Source organism: Meleagris gallopavo, chromosome 1, assembly GCF_905368555.1.
Source record: "Meleagris gallopavo chromosome 1, MGAL_WU_HG_1.1, whole genome shotgun sequence".
In the NCBI taxonomy this organism is placed as follows: domain Eukaryota; kingdom Metazoa; phylum Chordata; class Aves; order Galliformes; family Phasianidae; genus Meleagris; species Meleagris gallopavo.
Genome location: NC_139404.1, coordinates 78,158,168 through 78,176,229, shown reverse-complemented (window position 1 = coordinate 78,176,229; position 18,062 = coordinate 78,158,168). Strand labels below are relative to the sequence as shown.

The 18,062-nt window shown below is 41.9% G+C and overlaps 1 protein-coding gene across 11 annotated transcripts in view; it reads left to right on the top strand.

Moving 5' to 3' along the window:
* STXBP5L (syntaxin binding protein 5L) overlaps positions 1 to 17,826 on the top strand; it is a 185,036-nt gene extending 167,210 nt beyond the window's left edge. For 5 of the 11 annotated variants that reach the window (XM_085236681.1, XM_085236673.1, XM_085236662.1 and 2 more), the window contains 8 exons: positions 1,578 to 1,688; positions 2,320 to 2,421; positions 6,170 to 6,409; positions 7,626 to 7,986; positions 8,873 to 9,038; positions 11,416 to 11,527; positions 11,844 to 12,064; positions 13,045 to 17,826. In XM_085236681.1, coding sequence (XP_085092807.1) covers positions 1,578 to 1,688; positions 2,320 to 2,421; positions 6,170 to 6,409; positions 7,626 to 7,986; positions 8,873 to 9,038; positions 11,416 to 11,527; positions 11,844 to 12,064; positions 13,045 to 13,086 — 1,355 coding nt within the window. In that variant the 3' untranslated portion in view covers positions 13,087 to 17,826. The remainder of the gene's footprint in view (positions 1 to 1,577; positions 1,689 to 2,319; positions 2,422 to 6,169; positions 6,410 to 7,625; positions 7,987 to 8,872; positions 9,039 to 11,415; positions 11,528 to 11,843; positions 12,065 to 13,044) is intronic. The other 6 variants (XM_085236711.1, XM_085236687.1, XM_085236720.1 and 3 more) reach the window with 2 other exon arrangements.
* Positions 17,827 to 18,062: the final 236 nt, after the last annotated feature.

Genomic DNA, 18,062 nt, shown 5'->3' with positions numbered 1-18,062 from the left:
CTGACACAGCGTTTGAAACAGTGAAACACATCAGAAGTGGAACGCACCTTTAGGTGGTTCCTGGTACTTCTCTGACTGAATGGTGTGGAGCTGCTGTATATGCAGAACAAGGGAAGAACATTCATACAAATATTCTAGACTTCTTACATTATAATAGCTATTCCAACATTTTTTTATAAACAAAGTTTTTCTAACTACACTTCAGTTACACAAGCAGGGAATCTATTGGGAGCAAAAAAAGAAAATATTGGGAGCTTCATTAAAACTGTTTTGACTCCTTTATTGAAGGAACGTAAGATTTTTCTTCTGTTGCACTCTTTGTCTTCTGATTCTTGGGTACTTCTACATATGAAAGTTATAGAACGTATTCTTCCTTCCCAGACCATCAATGTTATCAGAGATGCTTCAGCGGAAAGGATATTTTAGACTGAGTGTTAAGTTATAGGGACTATCATGATTTCTTTGATTAAAAGATACAGTCAAACTTATCATCTAAATTCAAATTGAGCTCTTAGTGTTCCGAATAGGAAGACTGTCTGCTTGTGTAAGTAAAGGGAAGTAATTCATGTAATCCAGCATTTCTGTCTTTCCATCACAATGCTTATTTCTACTTCGTTTTCAATTTGGAAAACAGTTTTGCTCTAACAGCTCCCCCCAGTTCTTTAAAACATGTAGAACTAAAACTTAAGCCTGAATTGTTCTGTGTTCTGAAAGTATCAAAGTGAAGTTCCAAGTCTGGTGACTTGAATCTGTTTTCCCTTTCAGGCCTTTATTTACTGTTGTTTACATCAGTCCTGAATCAGTTGAAACCACACACTCAAGTTACGCTGTTATTACTATAGCAACTTCAGGATTGTACTACATTTCAGAACTTTTTCAAGGGTGGGAGGGTAGAGTGAGGCATCCCTCAGGTGGAGCTTTGTTTAAGCAGAACCACTCACCCTGGTCTGAATACTCTGCAAGCAATATACTCACATGCTTTTTGTCATGGTTTTAGGGCAGCTTATTTGAACTGATCCAGTAGAAAACGATTCACAAAGAGAGTCTAGATTGTTGCATTGTTTGTGCCTAAGATAACTTCTGCTGCTTTCTAGTGAATTGCTTTTATGTGGAATGCAGCTTGAGAGTAGTGCTATTAAAATGTGTTTGAAGATGTTGTTAGCCAAGTAACTGTGCAGTGTTCTTAAGCGTGTGAAAGCCCCACAGTGTTACCTCCTGCCCCTTTCTCCTCTGTGTTGCTGAAGCATTGCTGTCTGTAATATGGTTCAGTCTCTGTCTGTATGATGTTACTGTGTGCAAATTCATGTTTCAAATCTAATTCCTTTACTGTATGTTTACGCTGACATTCAGGGCTTTGCATGCTTTCCTGACTCAGTAATTTAAAAAGTGACATTTCTCTAAAGCTATTAAGGTAGTGATCCTTAAACTGTCAAATGGTTTAATATTTTCATTACCTTCTGTTAAATCTGGTATTTGAAACATAAACTTTTCAAGATCTCTAAATGAGGAGAATTTAAACCATTTGTTTCCAGAATATATTGATTTCCATATATAAAAAAAGTTCAATTTTTGAATAGGTTCTACAAGGAGATCAGTTACTAAGAGTGTTAATTACATCAGGAAAGAACCTGTAAGTGGAATCCGAGACCGTGACAGCTCACTGAATGCAAAACTCTCCAGTAATGAATGTAAGCATTTACAGTGACAGTATTGATCTTTGTCACTGGTAGTTTTCTTTCACTCCTCTCAACAAAGGATGCTTTTGTTTTCATGATTCCTAACTCCAAAAAGAAACTGACTTTGTGTTTCTGTGTTAGTCCTTACCCTGTTAATTTAAAATAGTCATGAAGACAATTTCTTAGACATGCTGATGTGTAAAGCTGTGTTCCCCTTACAAAGCTTTGGCTGCAGCTGAGAATAAAGAAGTTAGAGCATTCCCCTGAAGAGCACACATCAGTGGCATAAATGTTGTTAGTGTCCCCTCTCTTTTTTCTTTTAATTCCGTGGGAAATTTCAGAAATTCCAGCACTATTCCCACTCAACAAATGGCAATAAAAAAAAATCCCTACAAGTGCTCTACGAATGTGGCAGTTGAAACATACAGAATCATTTACTCAGATGGCCTTTAAAGTTCCCTGAAACCCCCTAGGCCCTCAATCACATCTTCTGCCAGACACCAGTGCGCTGCAGCAGGACTGCTCTGTCACGCAAGGAAAGAGCTAGCTCAGTCACTGCTCAGGGCTGCTTTCATAGGAATGTCATGATGACGACTGGCTCAATTGTTCTTGTCCTTTTGCAATGCACATGATTTTGTGGCAGTAGGTTACATTTCCAGACGGGCAATGCTTCAGCAATTACACGGAATCAGTTCATTCTCACACGACGAGCGTCACTATACTGCTCACACATGGATGAACAAAGGTAAGACCCAAAAATGCTGGCTTCATTTTTATCCTACTATGTCGGTTGAAGTGTCCTTCTGTGTTTCTGTCTGTGAGGTGGGTAGCAAATTGGAGGTTTTGCAATTGTTGTTAAATCAGGAGCCTTCTACTTGTACACTGTTGCTCCTAGCTGGAATTCAATGATCAATCCAGTGTTACAAAGGAGATGATTGGCTCCTGAGTGTCCATCTACATCTCAGTAATCCACACCGTGCATACAACAGGGTTGAAGGAAGCCATTTTAAGGCAAGCAGGACTACTTTTGTAGTAGTATTTCTATATTATGGTCCTAACCCACACTATGCAGCTGTTTGAAATTTCCTCACTGCAGATAATGACGCTTTCACTCAGAGCTGCGTAGGTTATGGTCTACCAACCTGGATAGCAGCATCTCCCTAATGACAGTCATTGCTTGGCTCTCAGGGAACACTTGGATAATCCTCTCAGCTCCTCTGCTCCCAGCTGCAGGAACAGCCTGGAGACCTCTTTGGAAAGAAAAAAAAAAAAAAGTCAGTAAATCCAGATCTACAAAGGGCAGAGGACGAAAAATGGCATGCTACCCTGGAAGAGAGACAGCTGAGTGGTAACAGAGGGATTGCTGGAGTTGGACAAATGCGTCTCAAAGAAAAGAGAACACTGACTCCCTCAAAGCAGGAGGCAATTAAGAGGCAGAAGTACATTTATGAGAAACTGTAATGTAGCAGAATATTCTGGAGAGAATAATGAGGGAAAGAGAACTGTGGAGCAGAAAATTATTTGCCTTTCACATATGAATGGCTGTCATCTCACTGAAACAGGGAGACAAAATAAACTTTGTTTGACTCAGGTTAAAGGGAACACCTGAAGTGGTATGGGTGCTGGTTCACAGCCGTGCAGAGAGATGTAGATGTCACTGTTACTACACCTATATTGCCATGGAACAGAAGGAATATATATGAGAAAACCCATAACAGTGTTGCACTTGAAACTCATAATCTGTATTACAGATTATTGCTGAATGGCAGTGTTTGTGCATAACAACTTTTAGCAGATGGAACATCATTTTAAATGTAGAAATTAAGCTAGGTACGTTTTTGGTTTCTCAAAGAACGTGTCTTTGTGTTTCTCTAGGATATAATGGAGTGGTTTCGAAATAGAGAATTTGATTTATAATCTCTTTGAGAAGGGAAGTGTCAGAGGAACTTTACTGAACTAAGTTTTATTCCAAAGTCTAAAAGAGGAGAGATTTCTGCCTTCTTTTAGAGCTAACTATTAAAGTCCCATAGTGACTGCAGCCTTCCATGGGTTTTGTTTTGCTGTTCAGATATGTTTAATGACATCAGACTTTGACAAGTGTCATGCTGATCTTTTGTGTTTCATTTTGAGTAGTATATTTAATAGAAACTTGCACAGTATGTTCCCAAAAGTATCCCAAAGACTATATCTGTTAATGTCAGTTCTGCTAAGATGTCTTAGTTAACTGTACTGTACAGGAGAGAAGAACATTTCTTGTTAATTTAGAGAGGGAGATAGCTTGATGACATATGCGAATGGCACATCATATATTTTAAGGTCCATGTATCTAGCCTTTGCTAACTAAGCAGATACATTTTTGTCCTCCCTTTCAGCATCTTTCTTAGTTTGAGCACCACCATATTTGAATGTTACAACTTTTAAAGAGAAAATTAATTATGTAACAACATATTTTTAAAATAAGGTATCCTTTGAATTTTATGTGTTTGTATATACGTGTGTGTGTGTGTGTGTGTGTGTGTGTGTGTGTGTGTGTGTGTGTGTGTGTGTGAAACCCTGAGGATTTGTGCCTTGAAATTACTCCACTGCCCTTCTTTGCTCATCAGCTGCTGTCCTTAGGAAGGAGCTGGGCCAACCAGTCCACTGCAGAAGTGCAAAGTGCTTGGGGTTATGGGAGTCACTGATTCTCAAGGTATTAGAAGCTTTCCACATGAATAAAAATTCCCAGGTTTCTGCAGATATATTTAGCAGCACTGTGCTAGAGCTAGAATCACAACAGTGCCTACATAAAGAGGGTGAAATAGGGTGAGGAGAAGGCAGCGCTTGGAAATTCAAATAGACATAAGTTTCTCTTTCATCAGAGTGGGCCTGAAGAGCCAGGGAATGCTGTCCTCTGAAGCTCCTTTTTGAAAGGCAGGCAGATGCCTCCTTGGCAGCTGTGCCAAGTATGTCTGAGCAGCATGTTAATCTGCCCCCAGCCCTGTGTGCCAACACAAGCATGTAAGGTAGTACATATAGCAATGCCTGCTGTTGCTCCTGTAATGCTTTGCTGTGGTTCTCTCTGGTGTTTCCCAGGTAGCTGCTGTGAAGAGGATAATTTCCACAGTTCACATGCAGTGATCTGGGTAGGGAATCTAATGCAGCATGTGGTCTGAGGAAGATCCACTGCCAAATGGCGGCTTCTGGTGGAGGGCAAGAAACAAGATGAGGCTTAGCCCAGTTTTAAACTGGAGTGCTTGAGAAAGCCCTTTTCTGATTTTGTTCTTAACCAAGGTAGACAGTATTCCTCTTCTTTATTTCTGCAAGTTCTAAAAAGACAGCTACCTGTGCTGAAATATGAGAATTTTGTGCCAAACAAATCTACTTCATCGTGATAGGTTCAGAAATGAGCTTTTTATTTCAGGTCCAATTCCTTCAAATACTCTCCATCTCCATAACCTCCTATTCCTCTGATGTTTGTGTTGCAGAAGAGAATGTGAGGTTTCCGGTGATCAAGACCTGACTTTGACTCTGTATTGGCAGACAGCAGCTCTGACACAAATTGCTTTGCAAAGACTATGCTGGTGGGCAGCGCTGCTCTCTTCTTCCCTTTAGCTCCCTTAGTCTCCAGGAACCTTTTAGCCTCACTGTGCTTCATAGCCTGCAACATGTTGCCACTGATACACACGGCTACCGCCAGCAGATCCCTTGCACAGTTTTGGCCTTCTTTTTTGGCGCAAGACAAAGCAAAGCAAGGATCCCTCAGCCCTACAGCAGAGTCAGGCCGTGTTTGCTGTCACTTCCTCCTTAGGAGCTCAGGGTCTCCATCAGTGTGGTTCTGTCTCCACCTTGCTGTCATCTGTTGTCTGCTAAAGTTTAGGCAGAAAGATGAACCATTGGTGCCAGTTCACCATGCAGCTGTCATCGAGGGCACAGAGCAGGTTTCCTATCTCAGTGCCTGGGAAGCCTGAGCTGAGGTGTGCCCTGAGACACCTTGGCTGCCAGGATAGTTTAGTGATGTGTGTCTTTTCCCCAGAGAGCTTGACAATATACAACAGCCGTGAACTTAGTGCTCTTGCTTCCTAGTTGTGGGAAAAGGAGCGGAGCAAAGAACATGTGTTCTGAAGTTGGAAATGGCTTCTTCCTTTGTGTCCTACAGCGATGAGATACATGGATTAATATTAAATGCATTGGTAGCAGATGGGTCTAAAATTATTTCATGCTATTTAGAACAAGTCCTTTGAGCTAAGGCTGTTGTAAACTCTAATTAGTCTATGCTAATCTTCATAATAAGCAGCTATTTCTAATGCAGATCTAACTGATGAGGTCTGACAGCATTTTCCACGCTTATTTATACACTGGCAGGAAGCTGGTACGGTGGTAGTATCACAGTGTTCTCCTAGGTTGTGAAAATGCTGTGTTTTCAGTGCCCTGCAGGGCGTTTTGTATTTGCTGCAGGCCTCTATCTATTCTCAGGTTACCAGCTTATGCCTGTTCAATTGTATTTATTTATACAGAAAACCGGGAAAACTCCTTCAGCCGTTCCCGAAGCTCCAGCGTGTCAAGTATCGACAGGGACTCCAAGGAAGCAATCACAGCCTTGTACTTCATGGAGTCCTTTGCCCGAAAGAACGACTCTGCTGTCTCCCCATGCCTCTGGGTCGGAACGGGCCTTGGTATGGTCTTAATCCTCTCTCTTAACCTGCCTGCCAGCGATGACTTACGGCAGTCAGAGCCGGTCATGGTGTCACCAAGTGGTAAGAGTGCAGCCTTCTTCATGTTTATTATTCATCTTGGGACAGTGGGGGAAAAACTGTATGATTTTATGTGGCCCTTTTGCCAGAAAGTTCTCAAGAAATGTATTAAGTAATAGTCATTCATTACATAGATATTAGAAAGAAATTCTTTACTGTGAGGGTGGTGAGACTGGAGCAGGTTGCCCAGTGAGCTTGTGGATGCCCCCTCCCTGGAAGCATTCAGGGCCAGACTGGACAAGGCTTTGAGCAACCTGGTCTAGAGGGAGATGTCCCTGCCTATAGCAGGGGGTTGGAGCTAGATGAACTTAAAGGCCCCTTCCAACCCAAACCATTCTATGATTCTATGATTAAGGGCACACGGGTAAAAAGAGATGCATGTGAGAAACCCGCAGCTTCACAAACTGAGGCATTTAGTTGTGTTAATCTTGAAGTTTGCCCTACACCTTGAGCAAAGTCACATTTATTTCTTGTGAGGACAGGGAAACTGGCAGGGATCCTTCATATTGGGAAACTGCAGTCCTGTGTGCTGCTCTGATGCTATCCTATCTGGGATTCTGTGAACAGTTTGGCTGTCTTTCCTGTCAGAAGGCTGCAGATAAGCAGGAGGGAGCTCAGGAAAGGAAACACAAATGTTGGCAGGTTGATGTACCAGGAGAGATCTTTGGCTGAGTGAGTGACAGATGGCAGAACAGAGAGGACAGAGGGCTAAGAGAGGTCAGGGCTAAAGAGACAGGATGTGCTTATTGTGTTGTGAGTAAAATAATGCCAGAAAACAGGGTGCCATAGGAGTAGTGGTAAGCCCCACACTCTTTTGTTTAGGAAAAACAGCTCTGGATGGATACCAGATTAAGGTTAGCAATCTTACTGGTTGGGGAATAAATAATCCTACTGGTAGTGATAAATTTAAAAGAAAACAAAAAAGAAGAGGGAAAATAAAAAAGCAGTCTATCCTTATGGCATTCAGTAGCATGTGCTATGTAGGTTATTTGACATCGGCTGCCTGAGACCTTTCAGTAGTGACAGCCTATGTGTCCACTTTCCTGCGTGGAAGCTCAGGAAGAACTGAGTAAGGAAGCCTTGTCACCCTGGCTAGATAAATGCATTTTCTGTATTTACAAAAGCAAAAGTCAGGTGTCACCTGTGCTGTGTATCCCCTGTGCTGACAAGCAGTTAAATTGTGGTGCCAGTGCCAGTGAGAGAAGATTGTATTTTGCAGGCACAGTTCTGACACTGAAAGGAGCCGTGCTGACCTTCGCCTGCTTGGACTGCACAGGGACATTGATACATCCACCTTACGAAGTATGGAGGGACCCACACAGTGCTGATGATGGTGAAAAAACAAGGAAAAGAAAACTTGTCATGCATTCCCCTTCCTCCTCCCAGGATATGGGTGATCATCAATTTGCAGTCATTTGTTCAGAAAAACAAGCCAAAGTCTTCTCATTGCCTTCCCAAACATGTCTTTATGTCCACAACATCACCGAAACGTCCTTTTTATTGCAAGCAGATGTGGTCACCCTCTGTAACAGCGTCTGTCTGGCGTGCTTTTGTGCCAATGGGCACATCATGACACTGAGGTACTTATCTAACTAATATCATGGCAAAACTAAGCAAAGAGGTGGCACAGTGCCATTGAGTTCCACTTGCATTTGCTGTGGTGTGCTTACATGGTTGATGCTCTGCGTTAGCTCCCCGATAGATGCATTTAGTGCACGTTTTATATACAAGTAATTGCTCTTCTGGGAGCATTGCCTTGCCTACAGCCATACCTGTTCCTTGGCTTGCCTCCGCGTGGGGAGTTAAGGCAGTGGAACAGCAAAACAAGCTCCCCCATTTCATAGCAGCTCCCCCATGATGACAGCTGATGGTTGATGACTTATAACTGGCGTAAAACTTATAATTTTTTCTCCGTTACTGTCAATCGGGTATAGAGCATTAACAATAACTCAGGCATAGAAATGGTACTTTTTATCCAGTGTGAAGGGTCCAGTCCCATTTCAGATTTTTGCACTCGGGGCACTTAGTTTCTCTTCCTTGCCGTTGCCCCATTGAGCTGACTGCACGGCATCACTGCAGTTACGCCCTTGCATCCCCACATCGCCCCTTCCCTGGTCATGCCATTTAAATCTGGGCAAGTGCCATCCTGCTGTACAGTCAGTGAGCTGAAGCTGGAGAAGCTGGAGGACAGTAGAGGAGTTGCTGGAGCCTTTGCTCACAGCGTGCAAGCAAAACTCTGCCATGTGCCCAGCAGTGACTAGAGGCAGGTCTCAATCTGCACACTGCCCAGCCACGTGGCACAAGCCATGTGTTGCAGGTATGTCCCGCATGGCAGGAGCTGCGCCTTGAGGCAAGGCAGCTGAAACTCCTCCCTGCAGAGAAGCAAAGTAGAAAGGAAGGCACCATGTGGATGGCAGATTTTTCAGCTTAGAGCTGTGACTAACTCAAGTCTCTGCTTCACTTCAGCTTGCCCAGCCTTCGCCCGCTGCTGGACATCAACTATCTGCCTGTAACAGATATGAGGATAGCACGGACCTTTTGTTTCAGTAACGAAGGGCAGGCTTTGTACCTCAGCTCTCCCACTGAGATCCAGCGCCTCACGTACAGCCAAGAGATGTGTGACAACCTTCAGGTAGGAATCACATCCTTACTTCATGCTGTCTTTGTCTGGGAGGGCTGGAGGCCTGAGCAGCGAGCTGTGCAAGTGTGAATTGCCACCTTTGCTGCTAGATTTCTCGAAGATGCATTTTACCAGGCTATGATTTCTAGTCAAAAGTAAGAGATGATAATTTGTTATTCAATGGAAAGCCTGTGTGTTGGTGGAAAAAAAGGGTATTTTAGTTAATTTCTAGCATTTTAAGTGACCTCAAGGACATGTTCCTTCGTATTTGCCATTCTGTCAAAGCAGAGCAGAGAGAGGTCAGCTGCTCTGTTGCTGTTTGGTCCTTTTTGTGCTGCTGTCACCGTGCTCCTGTGCCCCGATGACTGGCCCATGTCTGCAGCCTGCCCTCACCTAATTGTAGTCTCTGCTGGCTCTGTATGGAACCAGATTTACACCCAAGTGGGACTCTTCACAGCCTGCTTCTATCAAAGCCTGCCCATATGAGAAACCAACTGTTGAAAGTGACAAAGGGAAAGAAGGGGAAGTTACACATTCAGAACAGCCATAGCAGTAGGTATCAGCATGTGTCCAACACATAGAAACTGCCTCCATGAAAATATGCATTCCTGCCATCATTTATTTTTCAGATTTTAACTCTAAAAATGTCTTAATACTTACAGCTTCCAGTAGATGGGTGGGAACATGAGACAAACAGGTGCTGATAGTATCAAAAAATGCACTCTGTTTTAATGTATTTTTAATTATTTACCATCATTTTCACTCCAGCATCTTCCACTGTACATTAAAATGCAGTAGCTACAGAAATGGTCTAATTAAAATAATTTATTTTGAGCAAAGCTCTTTACAGTGTTAGGTTTGCCTTTTTCTGATGAAAATGCAAATTAAAATGTCATTTACTGAAGAGGAGGAATTGTGAGAGGTTACGAGGAGAAACATGAGAAATAAAATAAAAAATAAGAAGGTGAACAAGTTCTAAGTTATATAATTAGCACTGAGCTAGGATAGAAATACAGAAGAAATAGTCTTGCCAGCACTTATTGTCCCCTAGGGAATAACGTGTGCTGAGCTGCTTGAATCACATCACAGCAGCATGTGTCTCAGGTCTGAAGGAGTGCTGGGAGGAATGAGCATCGCATACAAGCTCCTGCACATTGGAAAATAGATCATTTTGCAGGGAACTAATTTTAAAATTATCAAAAGGTTTGCTTGGTGCATCTGGGAAAGCGGATTTATAAGCAAGAGGCTGTTATAAGCTAGATTGTTAGTAGCCTTAACAGCATTGTGCAACAACAAAATGGAAACAGCCCTTGCTTCTCTGTACTGCTGAACTATGGCCACTTCTACCTTGGCTTTTATCCATAAGAGGACATAAAGGGCTTGCACAGCCATTATCCCAGTACAAAACGCAGATGACCAGGTATCACCTCCTACCCAGGAAAACAAGGCAAGCTGCATGAGAGAGGCCACTCAGGCTCAAAAGGCTGCAGTAATTTTTCTCCCTGGATCAGGTGACAGTGCAGGGGAGCAGTAAGTGTGAGTCACAGCTTTGTCATTGGCACTCAGCTTCCCAGGAGCCGAGCGCTTTGAGCAGCACAACAGCTGGATGTGCCTGCAGAGGCTCAGATGAGCAAACACAGGGCTGAGCAGCAGGGCAGCAACTCTTCTCATTGCATAGACCCACTGGCTTTAAACACTAATGGGACTGCATGCTTTCTGTATCAGTTTAGTTCTGGAGATCCAACTTTTCCTCATACTGCTGCAAATAAAGCTGAACCTGAGATTTGTGTGGCCCTAATTCAATTCACCTGCTCTGAAATTTCAGTGTCCACAGGAGTGCCTTCAGACACTGCCTGATGGCACTGCCAAAACGCACAGTAAGAATGAACTTGGAGAGGGGTGGGTTGTGGAGGGCAGTGGGTTTTTATTTAAAAGGAACAACTCTGAACTGCTAACAAGCACTGAGGTATGTTGTAAAGGGAGAACAGAATGACTGTCCTGCTAGCCTGGATAATCACTAAAACAAAATGCATAATTCATGACAGATTGTTTATTCAATTATAGTGTCATCACTGTTTCTAAGCAAAATGTAATGTCACCACTGATATTTCCATGATTTATATTGCTTAAAATGTTTTCTCTATGAACACAAGACTGGGCAGGGAAAACCAAGTCCTTTTAAAAGCGTTAGCAAATCTAGTTAGCCCCAGTATTTACCTGTCATAAAACACAACTGTTAAGTACTGATTTTGTTCTTCATACAACAGACTTTTAAAATGACTTGTCTAGATCCAGTGCATTTGGCCCTTAAGCTCATGCAAATGAAACAACCCCCCGGACCTGCTTCCATCTCAGTAATTTTTCATATGATTTTTGTCTGACTTGCTAGGACATGCTTGGGGATTTGTTTACTCCTGTGGAAACACCAGAAGCCCAAAACAGAGGCTTTCTTAAAGGACTTTTTGGAGGAAGTGGACAAGCTTTCGACAGAGAGGAGCTTTGTAAGTGATTTTTCTTTTTCTTCCAGAAATTAATACGTGTGATTGCCTGCCCTTGTCATCTAGGACACACAGAAGATTTATTTTAATGACAAAAAAAGAAAAAGAAAAAAAAAAGAGGACAGCATGAAGGAAGGGCAGACTTCTCAGTTGCCCTATCTGTGACCTGTGATTCCTACATGGCAGCAGCTTCCTTTGAGCTGGGGATATGGCTGCACTGCAGCAACAGAGAGCAAAATCTCCACATGTGCCATTGCAGTAAGGTGGCATCAAGGACCACAGCCTTTCACTCCCCTCTGTTTGTATTTCTCCTTTGCAGTTGGTGAGGCCACGGCAGGAAAAGCCTCTCGCAGTCTCGCCCAGCACATCCCTGGATCAGGTGGAATTGAAGGTGTGAGAGGAGCCGCAGGAGGAGTCATTGGGGACTTGACTCGTGCTCGTATTGCTCTTGATGAGAGAGGACAGAAACTGGGAGAGCTGGATGAAAGGACCGCAAGCATGATGGCCAGTGCAGAGGCATTTTCCAAACATGCGCATGAGGTAAGAGCCCTGGCATCGTACACTCGGAACTAAAGATCACCAAACCTGCAGCTGAGCCTTTGCTTCCCTTCAGGAAAGTCAAGTGCTGTTCTCCCCATTCACACAGTCATGTTGTTTGAGGCGTGCTCACATTAACTTGCATGCCATTTTTCCTTCCCCTGCCTCCACACGATGGAAAACCTCTAAAGAGACTTCCACTGCACAACTCTTTCTATCATGTTTCCATAATATAGATCAGGGTACTTCTCATCTCACACCTTTTTCACTAGTCCATTCTGACTAGTCTTGGTCCAGCAGATCCGTGCCATAGGGCAGAATACAGGTAGGTGGTTGTGTACATAGGAGCATTTACAGATCTTACTAGGAAGATGAGGAGGAACACCCTGGTACTGTGATACAGTTGTAAAGAATAGGGCTGGCTGGGATAGACAGCTTCTGTGCTTAGAGTCAGAAATAGAAAGCTCTTCCAGCCCTAAGCTGGGAATCAATTAATGTGATTTTTTTTTTTTTTTTTTAATTTATGATAAAACAAGGTTAAAGAATAGTCCCCCAAGTTGCATGTTTTTCAATTAAGTGTACAGCTGGTTTAATGTGCATTACATCTCTGGGCAAGACCTTTATATTCTTGTTAGCTTTCATATGTGCAAGACAAAAATACTCAGAAGAAACTTGTCTGAAATGCAAAAAGATTTTATTCAGAGCAAATCTACCATGCTCCACATATGAACTTCTGCAAAAACTGAAGTGGTAAAGTAGTTAAATCTCCTCAGGAGCAATCTTTTAATAACAGAAGTAACAGCTAAGTCATTACCTTTTAAAAAGCATTTAGTAATTACGAAATTAAACAAATAAATACATAAATAAAAACAAGATTTCAGTGAAATCAAGACCTAGTGACACTGTTGGCAAGAATAAATGGCAATGAAGTACTTCACTACTTCTGAAGTTTGTGACGCCCTTTTTTTCCCCCATTTCTGTAGGTGATGCTGAAATACAAGGACAAAAAATGGTACCAGTTTTAACCTTTTAAAGAATCTGCTTGTGGCTTTGTTCAGAACACTGCTGAGGGAAGCAACATTCATTCCCAAATCTATCAGTCATCGACCGGAAACAATTTTTTCTCCTAGAAGATGTTTTCCTCTTACTGTAATGGAATCATCACAGTGGGTGTCAAAGAAATTTTCCAGAACATGAGTTGGAAACTAGAGTAATGTGGGCTTTACAGCAGCAACTGGTTTATGCAGTAGCCAGTCTTTCCCAAAAGGAACTCAACCATCACTGTGGCATGTAGCTTTTTCAGAAGCTGTAGGTATGAGAACTGTGGGGAGCGTGTCTGGTTAAAAATACTCTGTACAAACTCGAATGTTAATGCACTTAGAAAACTTTGCATGGATAATTGACATCTTAAAAAAAAAAAAAAAAAAAAAAGAAAAAAAAAAAGTAAAAGAAAAAAAAAAAAAAAAGGCATGTTGTGACCGAAGAAAAACGGGATTAATTTATATTGAGCAAAAAAAAAAAAAAAAAACTTAAATAGCAAAAATCTTTATTTTTTAAAAATGAGACTACAAAAAGCCAGTACATTTCAAGCATGTTTGCTACTGTTCTCAACATAAAAATGAGTTGAGCTGCATTTTCTTATCTGCTACTCATTTCCCTTGAAAAACCTTGCTTGAAATCAGTGCTGTTTAACTCCTTCTGGAAGAATAAATAATTTCAAAAGCCTATTTCCAAAATTTAGAGATTTTTCAAGTAGCTAAACAGGCACTATCTGAAATGTCATTAAAACATGAGAGCAGATGATTTATTTTGCAATTCAGAGTACATGACATGTTGCCCTTATCTGTACTTTTAAAAATGTGCCCTATATTTATCTCAGTTGTCCTTGAAGGCATCTTGGCATTTTTCATCCCTGTGGTTTCTGTCACTTGGTTGCCTTACTTCTCTGTTGCAGGAATAGAAAACAAACTTATGAGAATCTCTTCTTGAAGGTAGAGAGGGCAAAATGGGAAACCCATCCATTCTCACTCACAAGCTGCTCAACAGCTTGCTAAACAATGAGTTTTTTCTCAAGTGGTTGGTTGAAGTTATGCTAAGGAAACTGCACAGTAACCCCATAAAGCTAGTGGAGAGAGCTCCCAGCAGCAAGACCTCAAGGTGGGCCAAGGGAAGAGCATGAAAAACAATTGTTATGATATGTCACTGAATTGGCACGTACAGAAAACAACACCACAGGTGTGTGGCAGTTGATTCTCCGCTCACACCACACAAAGTAATTTGCTTCTGCTTCTGAGTGGCTTGTTTGGTTTCTGCAGTGGACTCTGCACAATGCACTCCAGCCTGCAGAGACAGAAGAGAACAGTAAGTAGAACCCACCATTTATTTATATGGATGTATTTTGAGTTTATAGATACAGTACAATGCCACACAGATGAACTGTTCACTTAGAAATTGTTCCAAGATTGCCTCGGAACCAAGGCTCTGAAGACTTCTTTTCATGTACCTGGACAGAGCTCCAAATCAGAAAAGGAAAGATAGGAAAAGGTAGAAAAGCAGCAGGTGGAAAATTGTAAAATTTTCTATATAGGAGAAATGGAAGATGTTCCTTCAGGGAGTCCTGACTGACACTGATGCAAACAGACAGCATTGCCATCATGACTACAGCTTAACTTCACTGGATTTCTATCATACCCATGTTCAGATTATCTGTCTCAAAGATGCCTTTCCTCTATCTTTTGCTTTCTTAAAATAAAACAGAAAATGGTACAGGCTAGAAATCTGGCTTCGCTGTCAGCCCAACTGCGCAAGTTAAAGGGATGGAACAGATCTGAGATGTGAAGTTTTAAATTCATACTGGAGCACAAGACTTGTATGCTCTACAGCACTTTTATGTTTCTCTGGGGGCAAAATCAAAAGGAGAACCCTGACTGGTCTGGCTGCTCTGGAAAGGAGACCGGATGGGTTCTTCTCTGTCAAAGGAAGTACTGGACTGTAATTGTGAGAACAGTAGAAACTTGGTTGGAAAAGGGTCAAAGGCCAAGTGATGCCTGCAGTTCTGTTGAGATTTAAGGGACTGGAATTGTGCGTGATCCACAGGATGTCTGTGCATTAAGTGTCTGAGGAAAGAGTAAACTCCCTGCTCTGATACCGGTATAAACTGGGCTGGGGAGATCCTTTGTGATGGGGACACTGAAAGTTGGCTGCTTTCCTACAAGAAGTATCACTGTAACCAGGCATCTGGAGTGAGAAACAACAACACTACCACAGTCATTCTCTCTTCTGTTTCAGTGCACGTTCACTCTGCTTGTGCACTAGCCTATACCCAAAAACCACTACTTAGTCTCTGGGCAACAAAGCCTTTTTGTGCAAATTGTTCAGACTCTTCCAGCCAACCTTATAGGCTTAATTCTTTTTCCCCTTCTCTGCTCTTACGAAGAAGTTGAGGAGTCTGCATCAGTATCAGCATACCAGAGATGGTTCTGTACCCATCCCTATACTTACTTATACCCTAAGGTGGTGCAAATGAAAAGGCCTCTGCCAGTTCAAGTGTGGCACCTGTACATCCATGTTTTCCACTGTACTTAGTAGTGGAATGTATTAAATATTTATTTACTAATTAATAGTTTCCACTATTAATTGGTATAACTGGCCTTTAGGAAATGAGCCAGGTGAATGCTGGCACATCATGGCACACTGACATGACACGGCAGCGAGCAGTGCTGCATGAGCTTTCTGCACACTGCACCTCATGTGGGTGCTCACAGTGCAAAACTCCCCTCGGCTTTGATGTCAGAAATCTCTCCAGGCTGGAGCAGGACCCTGCTCACTTGTTGGAGAACCTAGTGTAAAAATTGGATAATGACCTTTAACTGCTAATCACCCCAGCATGCCCAGAGAAAAAAAAAGTATCTTCAGCAAGTCATGTGTGCAATGTCAGACTTACTGGGGCAGCCAACCACTCTCTGTCTTAACACAGGGAAAAACCTGCCCGTAGACTTCCATCTGATGCAACAGAAGAATTAGAATTTAGCATCCCGTAAACTTACAGTTTTTAATAAAAACTTCCAAGCAGCTTTTCTCCAGTACTCCCCATTGAGTCACAGCTGTATCTCGCTTTCCACTCTTACGTATTTTCAGTATTTCCAGACAGTTACAGATCCCTATTTCTGTTACGTTTGCCACTCGTGACTATAATTATCAATTTTCTTGTAGGCTGTAGAGATCTAAAAAGTTGTATATGTTTGTATATAGAACATTCTATATATAAAATATATATATGTAATGTATATGTTGTATAAGTTTGGTAGTGCACACTGTTAAATGCTTTCTATTGAGATTTATCATGTATGTGAAAAAAACTTCACTTAAAAACATCAATGAGGGAGGAAGAGCTCTTGCCTGGTTATTTATGCTGTCCCTGTGCGTTGAAGTCACATGCTTTCAGCTTTCCACTAAGAGCACCACCTACAGCTCAAGGCATCTCCAACAGTGTAATCCTCAGTTACAATAGACCAGAATGCCTGGAAATATGTGTTCCATGTAAAATGCTTTTGTTCATCTGAATGCCCTTCTCACTCCCAGTCTTCTTTACAGGAGTGCCCTCTCACATCCGCATCCCCAGCCCCGATGCACCCAACAGCAGCACCCATATGTCTGGGTTTGGCCAGTTGTGTTCACCTGCATTCATAGAGATACATATAGACTGAATATGCAGAGAAAATACATAAAATCAAATTATTTGTATGTATCAGAGTAGGCAAGTCTCCTGTGAAACACAGGCTATTTGTTAAAAAAAAAAAATCAATTCAGTGGAGTGTTAATTTAAGCTTCAAGTGCTGAGTGAAGACGAGCTGAAGGAAAAAGTGAGAATTGCATTTTGCTTTGTATAATTACTGTTTTTTTTTTCCACAGTTCTCTATTACACTGTTTACATCCATTAAACATCCCCTGTATTACCATATATAGCTTCTTACATGAATGTTTAAAAGAAATTCTCTATTTGCTGCACATGTTGTATAAAATTACCACATATAGAAATCTCTAAAACAGTTTACAAAGCCCTTTTACAAAAGCCATTTTACAGTAGAATGTATTATAATGAAGTTATGCGTACGAAAATAAGTTTTTTTTCAAGATACAGTCTAAAAAGTGAAGAAAATGCTGCAGCTTAGCTTAAAGCTGTGTTACACCTCAGGGCTCCTCCATTTATGAACTGGGTGTATTGTAACAGAAGCAAAAAGCCCAAGTTCATTTAGTTACACCCCTTAGTATCCTGGCATATCATTTTCCATAACCTAAAGGTGAACTCAAGCACAGAGTATTTCAGTATGGAATGGTTTTTTGCCTTGGCGTGGGCTTGGTGTGAACACACTCTCTCTCATTAAGGAGCCACATGTGGCCATTCGGAGTCTGCGCTTCATCTCGGTGTGAGCGATAGGCACGTAAATCTGTGTTTCCATTCATGTGTTCTGTTCTGTGATTAAATCAGCAGCTCAAACATTGTACTTTTTTAGATAGCAACCAGTGCTCGGATTTGGTGTCATTTCGGTGGACAGAGTCTGTGTGGGTTTAACAGTCATCACTTCCATCGCAGAAGGAGGGCAGTGCTGGGGTGAGCCACGTGCGCTGAGCTAACCCCATCCTGTTCCCATGGGTATCCCAGGGCAGTTCCACAAGAGGAAACCTACAGTAGCTTTAATTGAAGTGTTTTGAGTTCCCAATTTAGGAGGAAAAAAGAGGGAAAGAAAATAAAGAATTGCTCACTAGTTGGTGTAGATCTCTTTTTTTTTTCAATGTGTGCTCCTAGATTATTTGCAGTAGTTCAAAAGGCGAGGGGCTTGTGTAGAACATTTGGATGGAGTTTACACTGCTCACTTAGGAACACAGAAAATCTTGTGGTACCTGTTGCTGAGACTGGGATGCTCACATCCCTTCCTCTGACAGCAAAAATGGAGTCACAGCCTGAACTCAGGCAATGCTCCTGTGCTTTACAAGTTGCTTA